Source organism: Branchiostoma lanceolatum, chromosome 5 (genome assembly GCF_035083965.1).
Source record: "Branchiostoma lanceolatum isolate klBraLanc5 chromosome 5, klBraLanc5.hap2, whole genome shotgun sequence".
Lineage (NCBI taxonomy): Eukaryota > Metazoa > Chordata > Leptocardii > Amphioxiformes > Branchiostomatidae > Branchiostoma > Branchiostoma lanceolatum.
The window spans coordinates 11213686-11239855 of record NC_089726.1 but is presented as its reverse complement, the minus strand read 5'-3'; the positions used below and the strand labels follow the sequence as shown (position 1 = coordinate 11239855).

Here is a 26170-nt window from a genome sequence, read left to right as displayed (position 1 = left end):
GATGATAAGCAAAAACAAACACTCAGACAGAAGGAGATGACATGAGGTACCCTTTTGTTGGAAGTTCTTTTGAAGATAATTGAACACATATCTGCATGTTGTAGGGCTGATGTTAAAGACTAGATTCCGCTAACCTTCTGTCACGGTCATCGAAGAGATGCAAAGTGCTCAAGAACCCAAATACATATAGTCTCCGCGACATGAGAGCTACCCCTCCCCACCCGTATATCGGAGGGTAAAACACATCGGAGCGAAACCGTTGAACAGTCTCGTGATCAGGTAATTGACAGTGAACAGTTCTTATTACCCACGCCTGACCTACCTTTCCGTTATGTTGAAAAATGCAAAGCTTCAATAGATATTCGTGTGTGGCTGTGCCTTGCACGCTGGATAGACAGACCGCAACAGTTCGTACAACGGCATTCGAAAGACTGGAAAGCTGATGACCTTTCACCTACGACCTCTACGCCTGATTACCAGCTGTTATGTGCTGCACAGTTCAACCTAACCTACTTGCTCTGTTGCACAGTCATTGACATGCGTTGGCTGCCTTTAACAATGCGGTGGGCACCTGCATTTCTTTTGAGGCTGAACCTAAAGCTGATACAAGTGATGCACATAATCGGGTAATCAGGAGAACGCGGATACATTTTGATGGGAAGGAAAGATATTGGCTGGCATAACGTGAATATTGACTGGAGGTGGTAATAACATGTAGTGATTCGTAAACTGAGAGGGTCAACGTCTGCCTTCTTCTTGCAATTAGAAACATGTGCAATGAATGAACAGACCTCCAAAAGTCCAACACACTTATTTGAACACATATATTTATTTTTCACATCACAGAGAAGAGACAATTATACAAAATGTTTGTATTCCAAACAGTGCACTTGCAGACATCTTGGACAAGTTTCGAGTAAACAGACACAATAATGCCAGCCTGGAACTCAACACCAGTTCAGCAACACTACCTCAGTGACTATTCATGATAAGGGTTTACCATTGCCGCCTCCTGCTTTGGTAACGTTACGTAGTTAGTTTTTTGTGTGGGTAGAAATCTAGGAAAGGACCAGCTTCATCAGGCAACTGTTTTGTCATGATCTATCAAGAGGGAGGTGATGTCAACATTTTAGCGTTTCTGTCGAATGAATGTTCTACCAATTTTTCATTATTGTAGCACCAAGCTTTAATCTTTAGATAAAAATCAATCACCATATTCAGGTAGAAATTAAATCTTCTGAAGCAATGATATCAGCTTTAATTGTTGTGTCCTACATGGGCAATGAGCGTGAGAACAGTTCAACTGTATGTACGGACTTGCAGCGTACAGACTTAGATCTTGACTACAGAAAAATATCTGTACCTTAAGAAATGTTTCTCGTGGATAAAAGGCCAGCACGTTAGAGTTTTGGGTATTTCAGCCACAATATACGGAATTTGGTTCAAATATACGAGTCGAGCACTGGCAAGACTCACTGGCACCAAGGCCGCCATTCTTGTTGATTATGATGAGAGTCACTGGAAACCTAACCTTTGGTTAAGCATACTTAAACCCACTGCTTACTTCGTCCCTCTTACATGACTTTACTCTTCTATAGTTTGTACAATTCGTTCGTAAAGAATCCGTCCAAATTCTTTTTTGAGTTCCAACACTTTGTAAAATACGTTTTACATCTTTATCGCCTAAATATTACAACCAACCTCCACCAGACAGATCGTCCCAAAATGAATGTTAATGAATTCGTCATGACGTCAGAGCTACCTAAAGGCGACAAATTGTATAGATATGCAGTGAATTAAAGGCGGCTTGAAATATCTTTGCATGTTATCACAAGGACAAACGTGCAGAATTGTAGTCACGTTGTTTTTTCCATGATTACATCGAAGCTACCTGTACATTCTATACATGCTCCTACGTCACATTTCCATCGGAAAGTCTTTAACTTCCCTTTTGAGATTGCATTTAAATATCTGTTCTACCTCCGGGTCTAGCCCTGCCGAGTTACTTTGTTTATCACTACTACCTCCAACTGGCGACCGTCTTTCTATATTCAAAATGGTGGTTTCGGGCTCCTTAATTTTGTCAGCCTCTGGCTTCTTTTCATCCTCCCTAAATTTTTCTACTTCTTTAAACCTATCTGGAATTTTCATATTTTCTAGGGGTTCTCTGGGAAGTATGGGTGGTACGTAGGGTTTGGGCGGATTTGGGTCCTTTTTCTGTTCCTTGCCAGTATCCAAGTCTTTCCAGGTCACGTGAACGTCACGTGGCGTGCCCGTGTTGGTCGACTTTAAGAGTCCGTTGTCAGACGTGGGGTTGTCACTGTTTTTTGATTGGATGATGGCACTCAACGGAGGCTTCCCCTGTCCCGGTCCGTTCAGGGCTCCTAGAAGAAAAACACAACCATAAAATACAGGCTGAAGCGTTAGAAGTGTCGAACCAGTATTCTGTTTCATTCAACAGGTGCTCTTTTTGTCAAAGGGCCCAGAGAGCACGTCGTCGGAACGTAAGCGGTCGTGTTCGCGTATTTAAGGTAATATCTCGCATACAGGTTCATTTAGTTGTGTCCAAAGACGTACTTTATGCAACGGCTGTTGCTCCGATTCAACGTTGACTAAAGAGAACAAAAGAGTTTCGTCAGTTATAATAGGTTTAGATAGCAGGCTAATTGCCGTATACGCATTACGTTCTGATCTGGCGACGTGCTGGCCCAGAGACATACCGAAGGATTCTTGACCAGAATCAGGAATACTTTGAACGCACGAATGCTCCGTTGACATGCAGAAGAGTCTAACTAGCAGTAACAGTGTTCATGATAAGGCAAATATCGACAATTGAACCATCGCAACAGTCAGTTGCATGTGAACTGATGACTGTAAAACTCTTTTTGACTTGTATCTCGTTGTTTTCGTATTTGCAGATTCTGCTTTTCTGCTTTTCCAGGTTATTTGAGTTTGAGTTTATTCTGATCCCCAATTGCTTAACAATACTGGAGAGACTCCCGTACGGCATCCGGGTATCCACGGGTGACTAAATTGTACCATACAATCACAGCACAAGCGTTTTCTTCATCTATCCACAAACACATTTGGGCAGGACAAGAAATACCTCAGATCGCTGTCTTTAGCATTTTTCGGATCCAGTTCGCCGGTATCTAGAATGGAATTCGAGATGAAAAAGTGGCCAATGATATGATAGCTTAAAAGCATTACTATGGACTACACCATCATTTTGATATCTGTGAGCCATAGGCCTTATACGTGCTTGGCTTTCTTTGTCACACTGTCCTGAACACAACGGTACCACAAGTAGAGACGTGTCACATCAAGTCATTCATAGAACCATCCGTTGTCATTTCCAAGTTTCTACCATACTCCTTGGAATTGGGTTCTGGAAAACAAAGTAAAGATTGGCCATCATAATGAAACGTTGCTTATTCCTCTGAAAAAAATTAATCCAGTTGTTTCTATTATTCAGTTAGGGCCAAAGAGTTTGGTAGAGACTAGTCCTTTCCATACCATCTTTGAGATCACACATCACAACGTTGTGTAGGACATACCTGCCATATGCCTCTCTTTGGCAAACATGACTGCTGTTTTGAAGCTGGGTTTCTGTCGGTTCATAGACCGGACGTTTTTCTCTGGCTGGAAGAGGATGATGTAGACTTTCGGTGCGAAGAGGCAGCCCAGGGCCACGAAGGCGCTAATGCTCACGGCTATGCACATCGTGGTCGTTTGGATCTGTAAAAGAATAACCATCGATAAGAGTTGTCGGAGGATGGCACTGAACTTATTCCTCGGTAGTTTTGCTCATAGTCGCAAGAGGGCAGTGCCTTATCGGATGTGGGGCAATGTCAGTTACTAGTATTTGTGCGAGAAATTTTTAGCTTTTATGTACCTGAACTGTCCACTTATTCTATATCACCGGTACCTAGATGATTTTCAATGCGTATTTCTATTTAGGAAATAGTATTTCACGTTTGCATCCATATACTGAAGTGCAGTTTCTATTCTACAGTAATGGCGAGAAAATGTATATAGATGAATACCCTGTGATCTGTTTGTGTTCCGAAGTAAATGGGCACGAATGCCAGCCACACTATACAAGTCGTGTACATCGTAAACCCGATGTACTTGGTCTCGTTAAAGTTGTCTGGCACCTTCCGCGTCTTGAAGGCGTAAATAGTACAGACGACAATGAGAAGCATGACGTAGACCAGTGACATCATCAGGGACTTGTCCTTGATCTTGCACTTGAGAATGACCTGGTCCTGCCTGCCGAAGGGGTAGACCAGCTGGGTGTCGGGCGGCTCTACAGCCAGCCAGACGACAACACCAACAGCCTGTACGGATATGAGAGCGGTACAGATGAGGAGTTGGGAGATGGGGCTGATGTAGTTGACTTTCTGCACGTTGGTGGATGTCTGACGGGTGAAGATTCGGTATATTCTGTTGGTTTTGGTCAGAAGCGCCGTGTAGCAGACAGTGAAGGACAACCCCAGGCCTAGACGCACCAGTGCGCATGTGCCGACGGATGGTTTGGCGATGATGACGAAAGTCATGACGAAACACATGACGAGTCCCCCTAGCAGCATGTAGCTAAGTTCCCGACTGGATGCCTTTACTAGGGGGGTGTCGTTATACTTCATAAACACCACTATCACCGCCCCGGCCACCATGATGCCTAGCAACGCAATGATCATGGGAACGAGAGCCCAGACTTCGTCAGGCTGAAGATATTTCTCTGGAAGGTCGTAGCAGGTCTTGAGGTCAAAGGTCGGCCAGCGAGCAAAGCCGCAGTCCTCGCAGATATGCTCGTCGATAAGGTACTGCCTGGGCTGACAGGGTTTGCAGATCCAGCAACAGTTGTCCCCTTGTTGGACGATCTTTGCCTCGTTCGGCCGACAGGGGGCGCTGCACCTAGACTCAGGTAAGCTGCCAAGGCGAGAGTTGACCTGAATCTGTATCGAAAAGTGTAGTATAATGTAATTTGCGATTAGTATAACCTCCCTTGTCACTGCCTATTGATATTGTCTATTGTTTTTTTCGGTATGGTTTTTACATCTCTTAACGATTGCATTTGATACGTAGTAAGTAAGTATAGACATTTATAGGCATGTTTCGGGTAGAAAAGGTATAACATGTCACCACTTGGGCCTATTCCAGAAGGAGTCTTCATGAGCAAGGTAGAAATTCCGTCAACAGAACCCAATTATTTCTTTAGTATTTTCCGATGACACACATGGTGTTCTCCGCCTTACCTTAGACTCGTCCAGGTAGAGACTCTCCAGCCAATGCCCGACCGGCACGTATTTCCAGCCGCTGTTGACCCGCTGGAAGTTGTAGATGTCGTACCTGCCCATGCCGTCACCCCTCTCGTCAAACTGGACCTGCTGGCTCGCCACGTCTGTCGGTGGGCAAAGAGCAGCAACCATGAGTACACCATGACGAGGGAAAGTCGTAAAATAAAGCAAATCTTGTAGTTATGTTGGCTAAACGAATATCGAATATACATGATACATAAATATCATTCATAAACTATTGAGTCATTGTCGTCGAAGGGCAATTTTCTAATATAGGAAAATCGATTATAAAACTCGTGAAACTGCTATTCTAATGTGTAAAAGAAACGTAAGTGTGAAATGGTACAGTGAAAATCACTATAAGTAATGTAGTCCCGTAAACCCTACAATATAAAATGTACAAAGGAATAAGCTACCATGGTTAGCATCAATACCTACTGCTTTCAATCTGATTTGGCGGCAATTACAAGTGTGATGATAAAATAAAGCTCACTGCAATTATCGTGTTTGAAAAATTACACAATCCTTAACTGAAATAATCAATTCTTTCCGTACGTGTAGAGATCGTAATGGGTAGCCTTTAAAATTGCTTCTGTAAGTGAAGCAGGCGTCATTATAGCAACCTTCGGTGGCGAACTTAAGCACCCAATGACTGCATTAGTGGACGCACGGTCTGCAGTAGCCACTGGAGCATTATCAGACTCTGATGAGAGTTGAGCTGTTGGCCTTGGGCAAGGGCAAGTGGATGCTAAGACTGTTGATATGACTCACACAGTGCTTTTCGGCGACGGGAAAGAAAAATCTATTGAGGCAAGAATGTTCCGTACCATGTATTGTACAGGGCGGATTAATCTATAAGATAAGCTTAACAACATGTCCAACCCGTTTGCGAAAGGTCCCCAAACTTGACAGTTCCGTTGTTTCTGGCAAATACATCTTCTCGTGTGTTCAATCATTAAAAGATATCCAGCTGGCACTAATGTCTCTGGCAGTGTTGTGGAACGGTTTCATTGACGCACATAATCAAATTCCTGATTCCAGCGAGAGGGTTATCACCTCCCTTGATTTAATACTTCTACGCTTTATGACCAAGTCTTATAGCCGAATTCAATGATGGAACAGATATTACCCCCCGGGTCGTCTTACGCCGCGTTTACTTTCCGATGAGTTAATAAAGTTTATGGAAAAGTATCTAACGCGATTGCGGTATCTTCCTCACGACTCGCTGTGATATCACTAAATCTGTCTCTGGATGTTATGATGATAATCATATCGTGTTAACGTTCTTCCTAAGGCGTCAGATACTTCAATAAAATGCAGTAATACTCCTCACACTTCGACAGCTGCTTGCTGGAAGGGGTCCAGAATACAGCACCACTGTAAATGCAGAATTGTTCCCTAGTGGTTTTAAGTTCGCGGTTTACGCGGTGAACTATCTACCGCGAACTTAAAACCACCGCAAACACTCAATTTTCTCCCTACCGCGAAATTAAATCCCCGCGAACATTTCTGCATTTACAGTATATGGTAATATATATATTCAGGAATGACTATAGGAGAGCACATTTATCGTGGAACAGCAGGTTGGTCATGACCTTGGAAGCTTTTAATGCAGTGACCCTGTGACCTTTATCTCGTTACGCCCGTCCTGTTACTCAACTGTAATCTGATCTTCGCGTACAAAGTGGCAATCATTGGGAACTGACGTTTTCGGGAACACATTTCATTGTAACTGTGGATTACTTGTGTGCTTTGGAATGAAGTTCAGATAAAGGTTTAGTATACCTACCAGAGGGCACATCATCGTTGTACTCACCCTGGAAGGTAACGTTGAGAATGGCCTTGTATAATCTAGCTCCGTCCAAGTTTCTCAAACCATTACACATTCCGGATGGTGTTCCACAAATTTCCTTCCGCACGTTGTCCAGTGCGTAGGCAATAGCGTAAACTGCATCTACCACAAATTGGATCTTGCTCTCTGGTTCAAACTTCTTGTTCGTCAGCCCGATATCACATACCGGGAACGAACTGTTTTCTCTTTTAGTGTATGGAAGACGGCAGAAGAATTTATCTTCCCAATACTCATTAAACCAGGGGTTTCTGCCTTTAAGATCTGGAGTCAAGTTTCTGAAGTATTTGTTGAACGCCCTTATTGGTTTGGAACTGAGCTCGATAGTTATGGCGCCTTCTGCCACATCTTTAACGTTTTTGACCACATCCTCTTGGTCCCCCCATCCGTCACTCGCGATCCACACGAACGGGTCTGTCAGGTTCTTGGCCGCCGACAGCAGCTTCGAGACTTCGGCTCCCTTGATGAACAGCACGACAACCTTGGCGTTTGATTTCTCCCGGAGCCTCTCCACGATCGAGTCAAACGTCCCGTCGTTAGCGCTGTTCGGAATGGTTTCCTCCGCGGCGATGCAGATGTTTCGAGCCAGCGCTTCTTTCTTGAACATGTCGATCCCCATCTCGCCATAGTCTCCCTCAGACGCCACGGTGGACACGTAGGTCCAGTTGAAGATCTGGATGATCTCCACCATGGCCTTAGCCTGGAACGTGTCCGGCGGCACCGTCCTGGCGAAGTAGTCGAAGCGCGTCTTGTCACTGAGCTTGGCACTTGTGGAGGCATAACTCACCTAGTGGAGACAAAACGGTTCTTTAGAATCTATGTAGAATCTCATATATAGATTAGACACATGAACAAACAAGAGTTAAAACGTACTCGTATGTCTTGTTTAGTTGTAGTTTATCAATTATGCAACTAAAGTTTTGATTAACTTTAGGCCATGTTCATTTGATTATTTGGATGACATCCGCGCGCGCATCAATCTTCGTCCACTTCCAAAAAAAGGTTTTCTATCATACTGTAAATCGTGCAAAGCAGCTACACAATGAGCAAATATATGCCGTAAGTTGCAAAAGATATTTCGGATATGTATGTCGTAGAATGCCAAAGTCAAAGAAGGGGAAGTAAAAGAACAAAATTAAGAAGCCATTATTTGAAACACCTTTCTCTGTGTGTTCAGTCATCTGTTCAACCTTCCTGACGACGCAGATTGAATAATGAAGGCAACTTTTTTTATGCAAACTTTTGTTTGTATTCTCACGCTCGCATCAGTTTTAGGATCTCAGAGCATGTCATCCATATAATCAAATCACCATGGCCTTACATGCGTACATTGGCCACTTCCAGTCGCTCTACCGTGATTGTGACTAGCATATGGAAAATACATAACTGCGAAAATACAAACAGGCAGACCAAAAACGATACCTCCCCATGAATTGATAGGTTTTCCATTGAACCACCGACCAGATTTGTTACCTCTGACCAATACTTCCTGCCACTCCGTCAAGTCTGGCCATTGCGGTCATCATCCCACTCACTGACTTCATGCCACTCTTCTGACAGTGTATTCAAATAACTACTGACACACACGAACAAACAGACACGCCGAATATAACGGAGTCAAATATAAACCAACAAAAAAATCACCAGTCAACCACATTGAAAGATTCAGACCTGTGGTATCCTGAAGAGCCGGAGAAGGTTGGCGACCTGCCCGGACACGCTGCTGTCCGAGGCGCCGACCACGGCTGTCACGGCCGCCGGGAGGTTCGTGATCTTTGCCTGGGAACCGTCGTCACAGTAATACCTGGAAACAAACCTCAATGGTTAACGATTCTGTGAACATCTAGATGCGATGACTCAAGTGCCTGAAAGTTCAATGCGTAGACATCCTTTCCTGTTGAGGACGGGATTGTACATTCTCTCATAAATTGCTTCTCTAACTCCCCATTCGAACCAACGGCGTTCGCGGTCTAGGATATCTGTAGATTCTAGATTGAATGAGTGTCCCTGGTTGTGTTGTAAGTGGTGGTAAATGGCCGATGAGTAGCCATTTGTCCCTTTCTGCAATGTTCATTGTACCTTTGTCTTAGTGGCCGACTAGTCTCCCCAATGTACATGTTATTGCAGTTGGGTGCCTCACATTTCAGTTTGTAGATGACATTTATTCACTTGACATCTTTAACTATATTAAAGAGTGAAGTTTGAAAGAGGAGAGCGGAGTGAACCCTCTCGTGCGAAGTTTCATTTCAATTCGTTCAGCAATCTTATGCAAAACCAAACATTAATGTTTTCTCGCGAAATTATTTGTATGTAGAATAAGAAACCACTCACGACTGTATGTTATTCCAAATAATATCAGTTATTCAGATTGAAGATGCATATACGCCGGTGGAAGACGCGCGCATACATGGGCCTAGGATTTTGAAAAATTGAGAAACTACACAATACTCAATAGAAATTGAACATCGTTGTATATCGCTGCAGAAGGTTATAGCAGGCAAGAGACTTTTCGTGGTAATGACACCGCAGTTTACGGATTATGGAACTATAATATCCGCCCATTTTAACCGCTGCACTTCGAGTTCCGTCAGTAAAACGGGAGTCAAAAGGGTCCTCGTTGCTCGTTTCATTTCCAATCATGCAATAAATTGAGAATTTGCATGCGCGGTTGCTCGTAAGGCCGGATTTCAGAAATTGCCAGTAAAAGTCAAGCATGCCAAACTGCACCATCTGGCTGCAGATTGCTATAGCATGCGTCTGCGCTTGTGCTGCGTCATGGCGTACATTTCTGAACCACCTCATTACCGCATAATTCCACGATGCATGGGAAGAGAAATTGAGGTCTGAACTTTCGTCACTTTATCAGATTGAAGGTAGATCAGTACATGAGTTACAAAACCATTTGTCCTAGAAAAAATCGTTACATTGCGAAACGATGTGTAATATACCTTCTGTTCGGGAGTACTACACGAAGGTCATATGTTGTGAAAACGGCGCTTCGTGATAAAAAAATATATGGGGTTTGATTCGATCGTTAAGAACCGCAAGGACTACTTTATGCCGTCCGTATTTACAAGAAGAGCCAAAAGAATATCGTTAAGTACGAGAATATGGTCATAACGGAAGCCATATCGATGGAAATGCGGAGTAACTATTACATCAATGGTTGGGTGAGTGTCGGGCAGGCAGTTGAAAGGTGATTTTGTATTTTGGGCAGAATAAATGTTATGTAGATGGCACCGAATGTTGCATATCAATCTTGCAACTTCACTGCTGGTTGATAGTTTGTAGGATTGCTTTATACTAATGACCCCTAGGTCAACTTTGCTGTATTTTGCAATGTGGACACTTCCTTGGAATATGCAGCATATTGCAGCATCATTACAACGATAAGATGAGTAAATACCGTTTGCAGTATATACATCCTAGGAAATCCACGTGTATATCTACCATCATGGAAAGCACGAATCGCAAATCACATACACGAAAATTGATATAAGCATGTTGTAACGCTGTTAGTGTGAATGGAATGTCCATAAAATAGTGTTTTCTCCATAGAGGTGTGAGATCAGTGGTGGTCAAGCAAAGTTTTAGACGTCAAAGAACAAGGTGCGTTTTAGAATCTAATAATAGCTAACAAAGTTGTGGAGTGGTACTATGTACAATTGCCATGTCTGTGTGAGATATTTTCATCTCTTCCCAATAAAACATCACCATGTCTAAACTACCACAACACGTAGCTGATGGATGGTGCATATGAATGACTTGGTATATGAAGGAATGCTCAGTATCGGTGCAGCCACACGCTGCATGGTAAAGATAGCTCGCTATGAATGGTTTCCATTTCCTTTCCTCTCGCCCCAGTTCCCACCGCTGGGTTTATCATGGAACGGATGCAGTCAGACTAGGAAATCTGTCTGATAGACGTATGTATAAAGTCGTCTCTTCTGCCTCGGTAGCGGCACATCTCTATAGGGGCGGGTGGATAAGATATGGCATTTGGCGTGCAATCGCAGCGGGCAATGAGTTGAGAAAACTCTCTTGCCTCGCCACGTACGACGTTTTCACGTATCCGCCTTTCTTCACATTTATAACCTCTTGTACTCCATGTCACCCATGCCGCAATTGGCTTAAGCTGCTCACTTGTACTTTGTCGCTGTGCTATTACTTTGGCGTACTACACTGTAGTCATGTCTACTTGTCAGTACAGAATGATGACCTGCAATTCAATTGTAGGTCGTTGCCTTCCGGAAGTCAAAACGACTGCAAATAGAAAATTCGTTGTCGTCAAAAGCTTTGTGGTGTGAGTGACCACTGCTGCTTTGTAGTGCGAATGACCAGTGACAGCGTCGCTTTATAGTGTAGTAACCGGAGTTGATGTGTAGTGTGAGTGACCCGTGTGGGTTTATAGTTTTGGTGACCAGCGTTGCTTTGTAGTGTGGGTGACCAGTGTTACTTTGTAATGAGTGACTATTGTCGTTTTAGTAGTCTATGTGACCAGTGTCACTTTGTAGTGTAGTAGCCGGTGTTGCTTTGTAGTGTGGGTGACCAGTGTCACTTTGTAATATGATTGACCTTTGGCGCTTTGTAATGTGATTAACCATTGTGGGTTCGTAGATTATGTGACCAGTGCCACTTTGTAGTCTGAGTCACCAGTGTGGGTTGGTAGTATAAGTGACCAGTGTCATTTTGTAGTGTGAGTCAACAGTGTGGGTTCGTAGTGTAAGTGGCCAGTGTTGTTTGGAAGAGCGAGTGACCAGGGTCACTTTCAAGATACTAGGAGGTCTGCAAAACTTGTCCTTGGTTATGAAAATGCACTACGGTATAACATACGGAGTAAATGTCATTCATCTTACTACACTCTGCTTATTGTATATAGCCACAGCCCATTGGGCCCCAGGAATGAAAACCAATCCAAAATGCTTCAGCACAATGGGGCATGCAATTTCAGTCAGACACCTAGGTGCGCGTGTACGTGCATGGATTTCACTTGACATATGCTGTCGAGAATATATATCGCGACTCCGACCGTGTACAAGTATTTGCGTGGAAAATGAAAGCTAATTAAATGCATGATCACGAACCTTAGACTCTAGCCGTGAGTTTTAAATCGGTGCATATTTGGTATCAAGGCCACCGTGCAGTTCATTATAAAAGATCACCCAAATGGTAAACTGGCCAGAGTCAAATATACACGTCTTTCACGGAATAAGATCTATGTCACCAGATTTCTTTTTTTACGTTCAGGAAATTTACAACTATTCCCATGGAGGTCAATGTCCGCTTTACTCCCCGGTTATTCACCCACATGTTGCATTGGAACTTTGTCATGGCATCGCAGATGATGTATTTGCATTCTTTACTGGATTTGTATGGTTACTGCTGCGCTGCCTATGTTGTAGATAAGATAACAACATCGGAAACATGCATACTGTGAATGCACTTAAGTTCACGTGGTTTTAATTTCGCGCTAAGGCGAAAATGGAGTGTTCGCGGCGGTTTTAAGTTCGCGGCAGCGCTATAGTCACATTCCGCTATAGTATTGGATACAATTTTTACGCTGGCTTAAAGTTTGAGGTGAAACGGTCGCCGCGAAAAACGCGAACATAAAACCATCGCGAACATTTCTGCATTTACAGCAGTATCTACTTCTGCATCTGCGTACACATGGTAATCCATGGTCTTTAGAGTCTTTAGAGCATATCTACAGTAGCAGTACTTGTGTGTGGAACTCCTCATATTCATGCGTGGTTGCATTTTTGAATGATGCTGAATACCTTGTCACTTTGCGAGCACTTTTGCATACCTCTTATGTGTATAATGATGACTTGTGAATGTCAAAGGCATTGGGAAACTCAAGTTGTGGTCTTCAACTAGCGGGGTAAGTATTTCGGCTCTAGGGTGAAAATTGTGCAAATTTCTCTCTTTTATCATCTTGACTTTGAATGGAAAAAGGTTGACAACGATGACTGCGGTTTGAAGTTATTTGCCTTCAATCAGTACATTTCCCTGGAACATTTAGGCTGTACAGTTTGAGAACATCTACGTCAAGTTTCGGACTGTTGAAGTTTTCCTGCTTGGTTTCAATGTCAGTATGATAGAGTGCAGTTTCATAACCCCGCTTAAACCATTACTCCCGCTCCCCATATTGGAGTGACAGTACTTCCCATGCGCTGACGTGAAGCCAGCACACTTGCCAGGTCCTCATTTTTCACCGGGTGCTCACGACATCTCATGGCAAGTAACATGCAGAAGCTTAGGAGGAGAATGACAATGTCCACCTTACTCACCCGTTGTAGATATCGATGTTTGTGAGTGAGTTTCGGACAAACTCCAGGGACTGTTCCAGCGCGTAGGTGTCTCTGGCGCACGTGTCAAGTATGTGTGCCCCCAACTTGATGCCGGGCAACAGAGACGCATTACTGCAAGAATAAATACAAGGTGTTAGGACGTGGAACGTTACTTATCGTTCGACTTCTGTTGAACAGCTAGCTATGGAACCGATGAAGTTAGGACGTTGTCGGTCACATACCATATCATGTTCAACACTGTGAATTAGCTTTGTATCGTTTTTTTTTTCAATAGACACGAGGTATTGTAATACTTCACAGTTGTTGTTTTTTTTTCCCTTGTTGGTTATATAGATTGTACTTCTAATTCTAATGTTGTTTATGACCTAATATGTCACTGTAGACAATAAAACTCACATTACAGTGATTGCAACATCCATTTTGCATCATGGTAACATGAGTATGCCATGATGTTTTCACAATCAGGTTCAGCAACTGCAGCAAATGAGCCGTACGGTGCGTTGTTGATATTTCCCACCATCTGGTGCCAGAGGAGCTAAAGCTCGCATGAACAGGAGACTGGTGCTGTATATTTCATAAACAGAACCAGAGCTGTGAAATATCAATTCGTACGTTGGGGCGATATTTTCGGTTGATCGGTGGCGAAATTCCAGCAATATGAAATAGCTTCAGGACAAATGATGATAGACCCATGATTGCCGTGTATTGAATCACGGATGTCAGATTAATCGACTTTTATTTGCTTGCAATGCAGTATTACCATCTGTTAAGCATTGATAGATAGACCAGAACGGAACGTTACGATATCAAATGTTTTATTACGCCTTACTCCTACTAATGTTTGCCAATGTATCGCTGTTTTCCGTATGGCCGATTCTCATATCAGTACAGTCGGATGCATATAGTGCTATGATAGATGTTCTATCTCGAAGAAATACAATTTTAATATTGGAACATTTTGTTGCTGTTTTTTGTGCAGCTGCACATGCCAAGATCGACTTCTATGCTTATTTCGGGGCCCAATGGTACGTTAGTTTTCATGTTACATTGCCGAAACTAGTGTACACGCTGGAATGTATCACGGACACTTGTTGAAGTTTCCCATCCCGCGCCTGCACGGTGATACATGGTTCAATTACTGTCTTGACACATCTCATCAATTTGTGTGGTGTAAGATTGATAGAGACCTTGACTTTACCGTTTTAATTGCATTAGTGAGACTTCCAGAAGTGGCCCATCCGTTTTGCAGGATATGACATAGATAAATGTTGAGTAGTGTTGCGAAACGCTCAGTATTGTATCTATATAAAGAATTCGAATTTTACATCATCTTGGCATGTATTTGCATGAGATACGGGAATGTGGCATGTACGGAAACCAAACATATGAAAAATTCTATAGTGCAAGCTTGATTTTCCTGTTGTCGCCGCTAATGGTCCGTGTTTCGGTTTTCGTGTTGGCGCTGAAATTTCTCTCCTTCAGTTTCATGCACTGGACTTGTCAGACGTACTTCTAACTGCCATACATTTACAGCACCGGGCAATTAAGACAGAGCGTCGTGAACTGGAAGAAATTGTAGAAACTTAAATTTCCTCAAACTAGTGCTCACATTAACGGATCGTGTAAACGTCTTGCGTAGGTAAATGAGGTCGCAATCTCAAATGAGGTCGCAATCTCAGTTTGAAATGCAATCACAGCCTAAACACCCGATGAAAATAGTGCTAGCGGTGAAATTAACTGGGAGAATTTCAAAAGTCTCTTATAAATCAGAGCCCCGAGCACAGTACGAAATATGTTATGCGGCGACATTCCTATAGAACCTTTTGTGCTGTCGAAACATTTGCACGAGATCTAAACATTGATTGCATTGTTTTCTTCCATTCTCGCGGGTACAAGTGGAGAAACCCTGAGTAATCTTTAACAAAACGCGTTCAATAAAGACTCTGCTTGGTATTCCAGTCAAGGCAGGTCCCTGTGAAGTAGAATCAAAGCGCTTCCATCATACTAGTACGGGTACTAATGACGCGTATTCTTAACTCCGCACTTACCTAAGAAGACATCTAATCAGGGGTAAACATTCAGCTCATCACAGTGTCTTCGTTAGGCAGGGACATTTGCTTGCTTTGATGTACCGTGCATAAAAGTTCCATGTTAGGTACGTAAAAGGTCAGCCTACAGTTTCTAGAGTTGAGAGTACAGATGGAGATGAGATGAACAGATGGGATGGAGCGGTACAGAAGTCTTTGAAGGCATCAATTTTATATGACAAAACTAGGGCACGTCGTAGCTTAATGTAAAATGAAACAGCTACCGCGGGTCGGTTTTACCATTCGTCATTTTGTTGAAGGCAGATGCATTGTAACATTATGCTTCTAGCATTCAACATACAGGTGATTCCAACGTCAGAAAGATGACTACTACGTTTGTAATATATAAAACAGTGTGGTTATGATTTTTCGGGCTAAAACGGGGACTGCACTTACCTATTTATCTCTTTTATGGCGTACAGCATCGCTTCCAGCCTCTGAATCCCGCGATCGGAGTTGAGCTTTCCACAAGGCTTGCCACCGTGTCCTTTGTTGTGCACGGGAAACAGTCCGCCTATAGTCAGGTCTCCCTTCAGCTCGGCGTACGTACTATCCGGACCGCCCTTCCCGGGAAGGATCGCCCGATGGTAGCGGAACAGTCCGACGGACCCCGCTCCGAGAACCGAGACGAGGAACACGATGAGTACAAGCTGCTTCTCCATCCTCAAACCTGGAGAACCAGACGGGAACGGGCGTTCGTGCCGGGGACGTGTTTGCCTTCAGCTCAGCGAGGGTGGTCCTGGGAACCGGTGATCCTTCACTGAAGTGCTTAATTCATCCGTCTGATGTTATATCACGGAGTGGGGACTAACAGTCACGTTTTGGCAGCTGGTGCCGAGATCTGATCCTTCGCACGGAGGCCCCGGCCAGAAAGGTCAATAATTATGTCTTCTTGCAGAGCCCACTCTCTCCAAATGGCTAGTGAACTGAGTTTGCCACAGTAGGGGCTGAGATACACAAGCTAGATCAGTGCGTAGCCGATGAAAATAGCCAATTCACGTTCTGACGCAGGTATCAAAATTCGCACACATGGTATTCCTCCAATGTGAGAATCGCTCACAGAGAATGTATCAAAAGGTAACGCCCGCTTGCTAACTTGTCAGCGTTTAACATTACACGCTGAATCTTAAATGTCCTCTTGTAGTCCAAGTAGCGACGTCTTGTAGTGTTCCGTCCCATATTCCTGAATGTCAAAGACTTGCATTCCATGCCGTTTGAAGTTGTCGGCAGTGAGACCGCCAGATTGGCTGCCGTGCCTTCCTGAAGGCGTTTCAGCACCCCGCGGCTTCCAACTCACATCACACCGTCTGCGTTTCCTCGGAGACCTCCACCGCAGGCGCCCGGAACTGATCAGAATCTGCAGATAGATGAAAGAGACATTAAGGTCTAGCGCTGCTGTATTACAGCCTCTAAGTAGATCTGGTCAGTGCCAAAGATAAGACGTAGAGAATGACCTACATTTAGTAACGGATATAGAGTGGGTTACGGTTAGGGTATAGCAGGTGAGGAAACCTGAATAATAGGACTGCAAGTGGTTTATATATCCAGTCTCAACCGGTAACCATGGTCTGATTGACATCTACGTCGCAACATAGTGTAATACATGCGGTCACCTCGTTCTTTAGAGAGAACAGCGCCATGGAATAGCGTCATGGAATAGCTTTGAAGTAGCACTGGTATCAAAGATTCTACATTCCTAAAATAGACCACGTAACAAGATCTAAAGGTCATTTCATTTAGTTATGAAAGTTATGGATCCCATGAATAGGACTGAAACAGAATCTCTTCTCCCTAATTCAGAAACACCATGGCTGAGACCAGCTCAACTGCTCACTGAGAGTTAGGTCTAACTGAACCCTATATGATAGGAGAAGCAGGCGTAACAAAGGCTGCTCGGAAAATTCCCTATCAATTTTAATGGTCCGTCTGCTGTGGGCGGAGCTAACCCCCATCCCGCTTCAGGCTGGACAGGCATGGTTTACATGGTACACGTGAGCCGGTAGCTGTAGACTATAGGCTATGCCGATGCGGCATTTTGCAACGCGCATGATCATTATGCCCCATTATGTTCAGGCAGTCGTTAAGCTGAAGCTAAGAACAAACTTTTTGTGGCAACATTGGTAACCTGCGAAGACCTAATCATGACAGTGCTCACAAAATGCAGTATTTATTAATCTATCTATCTATCAATCTTTATTATAAGGACAAACATAATCTCAAGTTGGTTCTTGTGGCGTAACGGCAGGGTGTTCGACCCAGAACCCAGCGGTCCCAGGTTCGAATCCCCTGATGCCACCGATGTTGTGCCCTTGGGAAAGCAACTTTACACGACTTTCCAAGCTCCAACCAGGTGGAAAAAGTGTTTCTCTGTACGCGGCACTGTTAATATGATTTCTGAAAATTGAGTGCAGTGCCACGTCGTCCTTGTCTTAAAGAATTAAAGCAAAAAAAAACATAATCTCGTCCTATCGGGCACATGTATCCAGGCCAGTCGCTCGACGCTTGTCTGTGTAACAAACGTTATCTATCAGGACATTTACCTTGACCTTCCTGCACACAAAGGAAGTGGGTCTTTGCCAATACTATTGATGGCTATGCCCATACTGTCCGATGTCCCATCCGAGTCCGTTTGTTTGCTAATCAGTCTGTTTCCGCATTAGGATTCTCTGCACGCATAGGTGTACACAACCGCCCGAGGTCTACTAAAATAGCTATAGGGAGTCACGGGACGTATAAGTCACATGAGGAGGAAGTCCATAGAAGCATCAATGTTCACAAGGTAGCGTCGAGACGCGTGGTCTTGGGTAGCTGTTAATTTCGTATTGGCCAATATCGTGTAGTTGCTTAGATGGCAAAAATCTGTAGATTATTATATAAAATCCGCTTTATCTCACTTGAATTGGCATTAAGAATGATATGATTATAGGCACTTTATGAAATACGAAAAAGGCAAAAATCAACAGAGCCCAATTAGTCTCGTCAATGAAAGCTTCTCTATTCATTAACATGGAATCAATTAAGTCATTATTAAACGTCTCCGTTTGAGAAAGCCAGAACTTCAAATTACATTAGGCCCAGTTGAGTATAAAAATACATTAAACTGATTATGGACAAATCAAGTCAAGGTGACCCCAAAAACTTTCTTCGTTGACCTTTAATGGCTACTACACACTTAGTCTTTTCGCAATTATACCAGTGCAACCATTTATTCTAGAAAATATTATGATTATGAGGAATGTGATAGCATGAGGCACACTATTCACAACCACTGTAATCACAAACTCTGCTGGAAAATCCCTGGGAAACTTTACTGGTCATCAATTATGGTCTCACTTGAAATGGAAATGGCAGCAACTGCTGAGGCTTGAGTGTCTCTACTGTACCAGAACCCCGGGAAAAAAGCTGTTCAACTAAACCTTTAATTTTCTCTGGCTGCTGCCTGCCTGGTACTTCTGATTTATTTCTCGGGCAATCTGTGGAATTAGCGTAGCAGAACAACAAGCTATTAGACGGGAAGCGCTGTTGGATAAAGACGTATCTGCAAAATAAGTCTAATGGGGAAACATTATAAAGAGGCCATCTCAAAGGTACTGTTAACTGCTAACTTTAAAGCTGTTCACATTGCGAATCCATAGATGCTGATATTCAAGTCGCTACGCTGTATTGTATATTTGTGGCAGAATAACAGTGCATTTTTTCAGCGCGTACACGTCACTAGTAAGACCAAACCTAGAATACGCCGCAACAGTATAGGATCCATTTACTAAGAAAGACAAAGATACATTGGAGAGTACAGAACCAAGCTGCCAGATTCTGCACGAACAACTACGTCAGGGGTGCTAGCGTCAACAAAATGAAAACAGATCTGCAGTGGATGTTACTCGAAGAGAGAAGGAAAATGTCCAGACTATGTATGATGTACAAAATGACTAATAAACTGGTGGACGTACCGACTGATAAGTATCTAATACCAGCTCAGAAAAGGACAAGAAATAGTCATGCCTTTAAGTATCAGACTTATCAACCTAGGATTGATGTGTTTAAAAATTCTTATTTTCCTAGAACGATCGTAGAGTGGAACTCGTTGCCACCAAGTACCGTAAAAGCATCCTCATTAGACAGCCTTAAACAATGCTTGCAGTTAGATATGCGAAGGTTAGACGTGACTGATCGTTCGGTGTAATATTATAACCAGCTGCTGCTGCGTCTCGTGCCTGCGAAGCAGGTGTGTTACGCCGAAGGACGGTTATACCGGCTATATAGATACAGATACAGATTTTTCGTGGACTGTGATGGCTAACTCGGCGATAGAACGTTTGTCTCTTTTCTCTTTAATTGTAACTATCAAGTGCAACAAGAGCGCGCATGTACTATATTCCACGTATGATGACGAATGTTTCGAGCGTTAGTGTGTGAAACATGTCTGCAATCCTGTGCGCTTCATTGCAAAAAGAGGTAAGACATGAATTTATCACCAATGTCCCTGCTATTTGAAAGATTTCTTGATGACTGCGAAAACGCAATAGAGTTACACAAAAAATCTATATCTGTTACCATGCGTGAATGGTCTGATGTAACCACTTTCCAGACCTATACAGCTCAATTGTAACACCTGAGTGAACACCTAAGTGATATACACAGGATACATCACAATGACATAGCTCACTGGTCTGGATCATGGAATCAATGTTTTGGAATCTATCAATATCTAGCTGTCCTAATTAACTGAAGCAATGTCCATACACAGTTATGTATAAGGAAAGAATAAGCATCCCCTTGGGAATATACAGGTCTTCAGATAGTATTTGCTACTACCCTTAAATCTCACCAGTTTTGATGAGTGTGAACATGTCCATGTTTATAGTTTTTCATTGACGATGGATGATAGAACGATGGATGAAGAGATTACGGACGGAAGACTTAACCTACGCGGAAGCTGTTGTTGTTATCGTTCTTCCCAGAGGGGGTATTAGCTAGCCACCGTTTCTCTGCTGTCTGATTTACTACTTTTACCGGAAGGTTGATCCTCTGCGTACTCCGCGTAATGGGATTGTTCGTCTTTCATCTGGAAACTTCAGCTTGGGAATGATGAGAAGGGATGTAGAGAGAATCCTTTCTACAAACGTTTATGACATGGATGCAGCTGCTGTGATGCCATCCGGTAAAATCGTTAGCTCACAGGGTACGACAAAACGGATCATGTGGAAATAACTGCTGTCATGTGAACTTGATTTATTACGGTAAGTAGTTTACTCGTCTGCAGCGCGTCTTTCCTACAAAATGAAGTTTAAAGCAGGGGCTCAGGAACGTTATGAAAACCCTTTTCTTCTCTAGCCTAGGTAATGAAGTCTCCCGAAGGTTATATGCAATGTTACAAGTCAAACATATGCACTAACGTTACGGACTGCGGAGTACATGAACAAATGGACGCCATTTTGAGAGTGACATCATCTGATGTTTAATAGCATGACAAATGGACTACGCCATTGTCAACACATGTCAGATTTGACTACGCTATTATCAACACATATCAGAATTCAAGATGTCCACGTTCAATTTGCCACCGTAGGGAAGATTTCGAAATTCACATTTACACTGCCAAGTAATTTTTGGAATGATCAGAATAAGCACCTTGCCATATCCGCGGTCGGTAATGACCTTGAACAGACCAGCTGCAGCAAGGGAACCTAGAGACGTGACTTCAACAATAGACAAGATCGAACAGCTGTCAAAAGAACTTGTAAACTTGTAGCCTCAACGAGTCAAACAAGCACCGATGCACCATGGGAATCGTATAACCTTGGAACGACTTTCACCAACTCAGATTACCAGGGGGAAATTTTCTCACGGAAGTAACGTTTGCAGTAAAACATCGTTACCTCTCGCTGAACCTTGCAGTTCCCCGTGCGGCAATTGAAGGGCATTGATTAGCTCATCTTTTTTTGTAACTCTTATCGCCAGGCGTGTTATCCGCGGAGATGTGAGGTGTTAGACGTTTTCCGCGCGGTGACAATAATTGGTTGGGTTTGCCGCAGGGCGGTGGTGATACGGATCCACATCCGTGGAAGGAATATGTTTTCAGCAGATACGGGTCGTAGAGATGAGAACTTCTCTCTTTCCCCAGGCAACTGATATATCTGTTCAATATATCTGCTCAGCACCGTGTTCCTATATAACATGAGAGAACATGGGCGAGTGCATTCGGTAGTTGTTTGGGTTGTAGTTTAGAACACAGTGCACGTACAGTGCCGATTTTTAAATCATTTTAGCGCAAACCGGGATATGTATGCCATTAGACTATTTGAAAAGGGGTAAAGATGATTATTTGTCTATTTTAAGCTATTGATTTAATGATTTCATGGCGTATCTGATCAACCGACTAATCGACCAGACAATTACAGTACCCAAATATGACACTACCACAATAACTTAAAGATAAAAATGTTCTCTGTCTATATATAACTACCTACATCATATCAATTTCATGAATGAGGCCAAACCTCTATAGAATCATTATATGCATACACATGCCAAGAATGAGAACGCAGGCCGTTCCTTAGCCTTAGGGTGATATACACGTTTATTGACCATCAAGCAGACATGACCATTCGTTCAGGTCTATTGCCAAGGTGATCACCATGCCTGCCACGGGGGTAATTATCACCTGATGAGTCTCATAGCTTTCCCGTTGCCTCAGAAAAAGTCAATAAGATGATGGGCAAGGATGCTGTTAGAACAAGCTTTATCCCACCCCTATGGTGTGGACAAACTTCTGATTACATACATCAAAGTGCATCTGCAGCGACGAGCGGTCCTCCTGCCTTCAGATTCCCCTTTATTAAAGGGTGTAAACCTAAAAGAATTGCAATTTTACGGTCCAGTGCCTTTCTGTCTATGATGCCTTAACTTAACATTCAGTCCCTCTGCTGCACCTTTGGGTAAGTTAAGGTCACAGTGACTCGATGGAATTAGGTATCAGCTGCACTAGATATGTAAATAGACTTGAACCCAAAGTTATATGTCACCTCATACACAGACGTTCTTCACTCCTGTCCCGTAAACGAGCTCCAAAATGCCATTCAAAGGACAGTGATGAAAACCAAATGTCTTGTGGCATTTCCCGGCTAATAGGAAGATCGTCTCCGCGGCGCCCGAGAAGCCATTGATCCGGCGATGGTCTGGTGATTAGCGCTGTAGCCTTCCGTGCACGCCAAGTAGAAGTGACCTTGCATTACAAGCGCCCTAATTCCAGACCTAACATTATTACTGTTTGTAACATAATGGTTAAAGACGAGCCATTAAAAGAAGTGGTAATTTCACGGCTTGAAACAAATGGGTCTGTTGTTTCGATGAAGAGTTTGACATGGAGTTGCGTCGTACACTGGTGAATCATTTCTTAAGACTTTTTAAAAAAGCTGGTGACCTTTTCAAAACGGATTCGAAGTTCCAGTTGAAGTTGGTTGTGACTAGAGATTAACATATTAACAGAAACAGGACAATCGTTACCTTCACCATTAAGTCACACTGTCACAAACTGAATTTCGTTCAAGTAAACTCGAATGCAAAGATGGTGAGGCTGTTGGCAACTGTATTTTCCAGCACGCTTCATTGCTGCCTAAACCACCGTAAAATGGAAAACTACATATGTCGCTTTCGTCACAAAACTGCCAAAAATGATCACAAAATCATGTAGAAAAACGCCCAATATAAAAGGACCTAATGTTTTCCACATTGGATGGTAATAAAGTAATAAAAACTCGTGTTAGAGCCTACAGAGGATAATATCACATTTGTACGGCCTTAGTTTCAAGTTTCATTTCTCAAAGATTAGATTTGGTTCTGTTTGACAGCCTGATTGAGGTCGTACCATGAGGCACTCTGGAGAGACGTACTGGAATAGAATCGTGAACATATAACCACTCTTCCTCTGATGAAACGTCGAAAATGGGGCCTTTCTTTAGCTCCCTGATAGGTACAGAAACGTAGGAAGTGACAAACAAATGAGGTAAGGTGATAAAATTGGAATTTGTAGGGGATTTTCATCGTGGGATGTTTGATCACAAACCACCGCTGGGGTGCTTGCTGTGAGATTAGATGTTGGAGGCGGATATGAAATGAAAGCCCAAAGGACGGTTAGATCTGATTTCCTCGCAATATCTCACCCCGCGATGCCACGTGCGTAATTTATCACCACGGATTTTACATAGGGCTATGAGGGATGTCATATCTTCTTATGGAAATCAAAATAACGGAACCCCTTCATCTGATTAAGCAGTAATGCCGGTCGTGAGTATGACCGAACGATGACCTTTACGAACACACCTGTTGTGTACATTTGTGAAATATCACGTAAGATGGAGAGCCGAAGTGTATACCGTTGCGCCGCAAATCTCAGGGCATACGTAGTCACATTCACAGACTATTCGTAAAACGTATCCCATTGAGCTTGTTGAAGGCCTTTTGTGAATTGTAACTTGTGAATACATCAGCTTGGTAAAGCGTCCAATCAATCAACGACGTGCTACCAATGAGGTGACTCATTGTGTCGATGAATGTATCTGAAAGTGATGAACAAATCTGTAAATGGATGTGTGAGAAAATGTTTGTGAACCCCTAGATGTCAGTTAGGTTATTTATTCAGTTTATTAAAGATTTTTTGATAACCACAAACAATATCACCCAGCCTTAACGTGCCTTGGCGTTTAAACGTTCTAACCACGGGATCTTTATCAACCATAATTTACCCTAAGGCAACAGAGGGTTTTTGTAATAAGAGAAATCAGGCTGTCCTTATTAGCGTGTAATATGATCTTAGCTAGCTGTTATCAACACTTTGCAAGCAGATAAGTCATGCAAAATTAGAGCTCCTGGCAGTAATATGAGCAGGCCCGTGTAGACACACGGGTTTCTGAAGGTCAGATGTATCTCTCAGCTTGTATGATTAGTTCCACTGTTGTGAAGAGAGAGGAAGGGCCCTGTTTGCTACTACATTTGCAAAACAATAAATGTACTAGGCAAAATTTACTATTCTCTACATTAGGCGGATCTGGAATCATAGCAAAAATTGTCTGTGTCCGGAAGGCGACCTACCTGTATTAAAAAAAGGTGATCCAAAATCTGTATTTCCACAATGTCACCGAGAAGCAGTTGAAGAGGGTATTGTTAAAAAAACTATGCATTGTAAGTAACAGTGATTAAACCATTTACACCCTCTAGATATCACAATTATGGCAACATAATGGCAATTTGTCAGATAGATCAAACAAGCAGAGACAATTTGGAAATGAAAGGAAGAAAAACAGACGCCCAAGATACGATCGTAATTGGCAAACGGAAACTGTAAACACTCTTCAACGTCAGTGTTCTCATTAGATGAGATGATCTCGGTAGGTGGTTTAAAGTGATACTAGTGTATTGCAGAATAATAAGGCACGTTCCTGGTGGGATGCCACAGGCTACAAAATCTAGATGATAAAACAGCAACCAAGCAGTATGATGGTATTGATCTGATTCTATGTCACTAGATTCTTGGCCTTGTTTCAAGAAATGAAGACCACAAAGCTGCCACAAATGAAAGAAAACAGGCTGCACTTATCCAATAAGTGACCGTAAATGTACTGTTTGATATAGTGCAAAGCTTATTGGGGATCGTGGCTATTTGTCATGATTCCGTGTTTTATGTTGCTCGAATAACTTTAGTGTCAGATGAGCCACTTTGCTTTAGCTATTGTTAGATCTGGACGTCTACGCGCTACTATGTAGTGCATAGATTGTAAAATTTAACCAAATGCCTCAAGAATCTACCACTCTGATCTCCCAAAAATGAGTATCCAATAAAGAAAACTAACGTGAACAAGACAAGTCGTGATGAATATATGGTATGTATGCATGAAGATCTTGATAGTCATGGAGAGATGGTCCTATACGGGTCCTATAGTTTTCGCGTATGACAACTGCATTGCTGGCAACTGTCACAGAGCTCAAGTCGAGCACAGATGACACTCCTGGGCCAATTATCTCTGTATGCATAATATCACTTCAACCGTGTTACGAAGTCTAGTCATCTACAGACTGACACACACCGTAAATATTTCAGACGACTGGTGCTGTATCAAACTCATATTGCATGTCAGCCCAGCGAAATATTTGTTTCAAATTTGAAACATAAGGCTATGTTTAATTGATGAAGTTGACGAATATACCCTAGGGAAATGTTTGCCATACATGGTCTATTATTGTAATGGGTTTAATTATTTCATCTCAGTAGCATTCGCAGTCAGACACGCTGTGTATAACATATATATGTCTTGTGTTAACATTATCCAACATAGAAAGTTTTATTGCACAAAAAATGCAAAAAGTACAGCCTATGGCATCTCTTGCTACATAACGAAAAATATACGTGTTGAATCTACCCGGTTACAAAAGGACTATGTAGAATGGAATGAGAAAATCCTTTCATATTTATTGGTGGAACTTTGAGGCATTTTTAATATACTGTCCAACTTATGATAACAGTGTGTAAGCAACTCCTAAATATCGAATCGAGGTTTTCCGACCCATTTTGGGTCTTGTCAAGATGCAAGACGCAGTGGAAGAAGATGAAGAAAGACTGAAAGCAGC

General features: G+C 42.8%; 1 protein-coding gene across 4 annotated transcripts; it reads right to left on the bottom strand.

Annotated features, from left to right (window-relative positions):
- Positions 1-820: 820 nt before the first annotated feature.
- LOC136435084 (metabotropic glutamate receptor 3-like) lies at positions 821-16678 on the bottom strand. Of its 4 annotated transcripts, XM_066428287.1 has the most exons (9): positions 15944-16678; positions 13440-13571; positions 8821-8953; positions 7090-7936; positions 5259-5404; positions 4047-4958; positions 3558-3738; positions 3107-3152; positions 2201-2384 (listed from the first exon to the last, which is right to left on the bottom strand). In XM_066428287.1, the coding sequence occupies exons 1-9, from the start codon at positions 16207-16209 to the stop codon at positions 2318-2320; spliced, it is 2730 nt and encodes a 909-aa protein (XP_066284384.1). In that variant the 5' UTR covers positions 16210-16678; the 3' UTR covers positions 2201-2317. The 4 variants fall into 4 exon arrangements, with proteins under 4 accessions (XP_066284382.1, XP_066284383.1, XP_066284384.1 ...); XM_066428285.1 differs by lacking the exon at positions 3107-3152 and having other exon boundaries at positions 821-2384; XM_066428286.1 differs by lacking the exon at positions 3107-3152 and having other exon boundaries at positions 821-2384; positions 7117-7936.
- Between the last annotated feature and the right edge of the window lie 9492 nt (positions 16679-26170).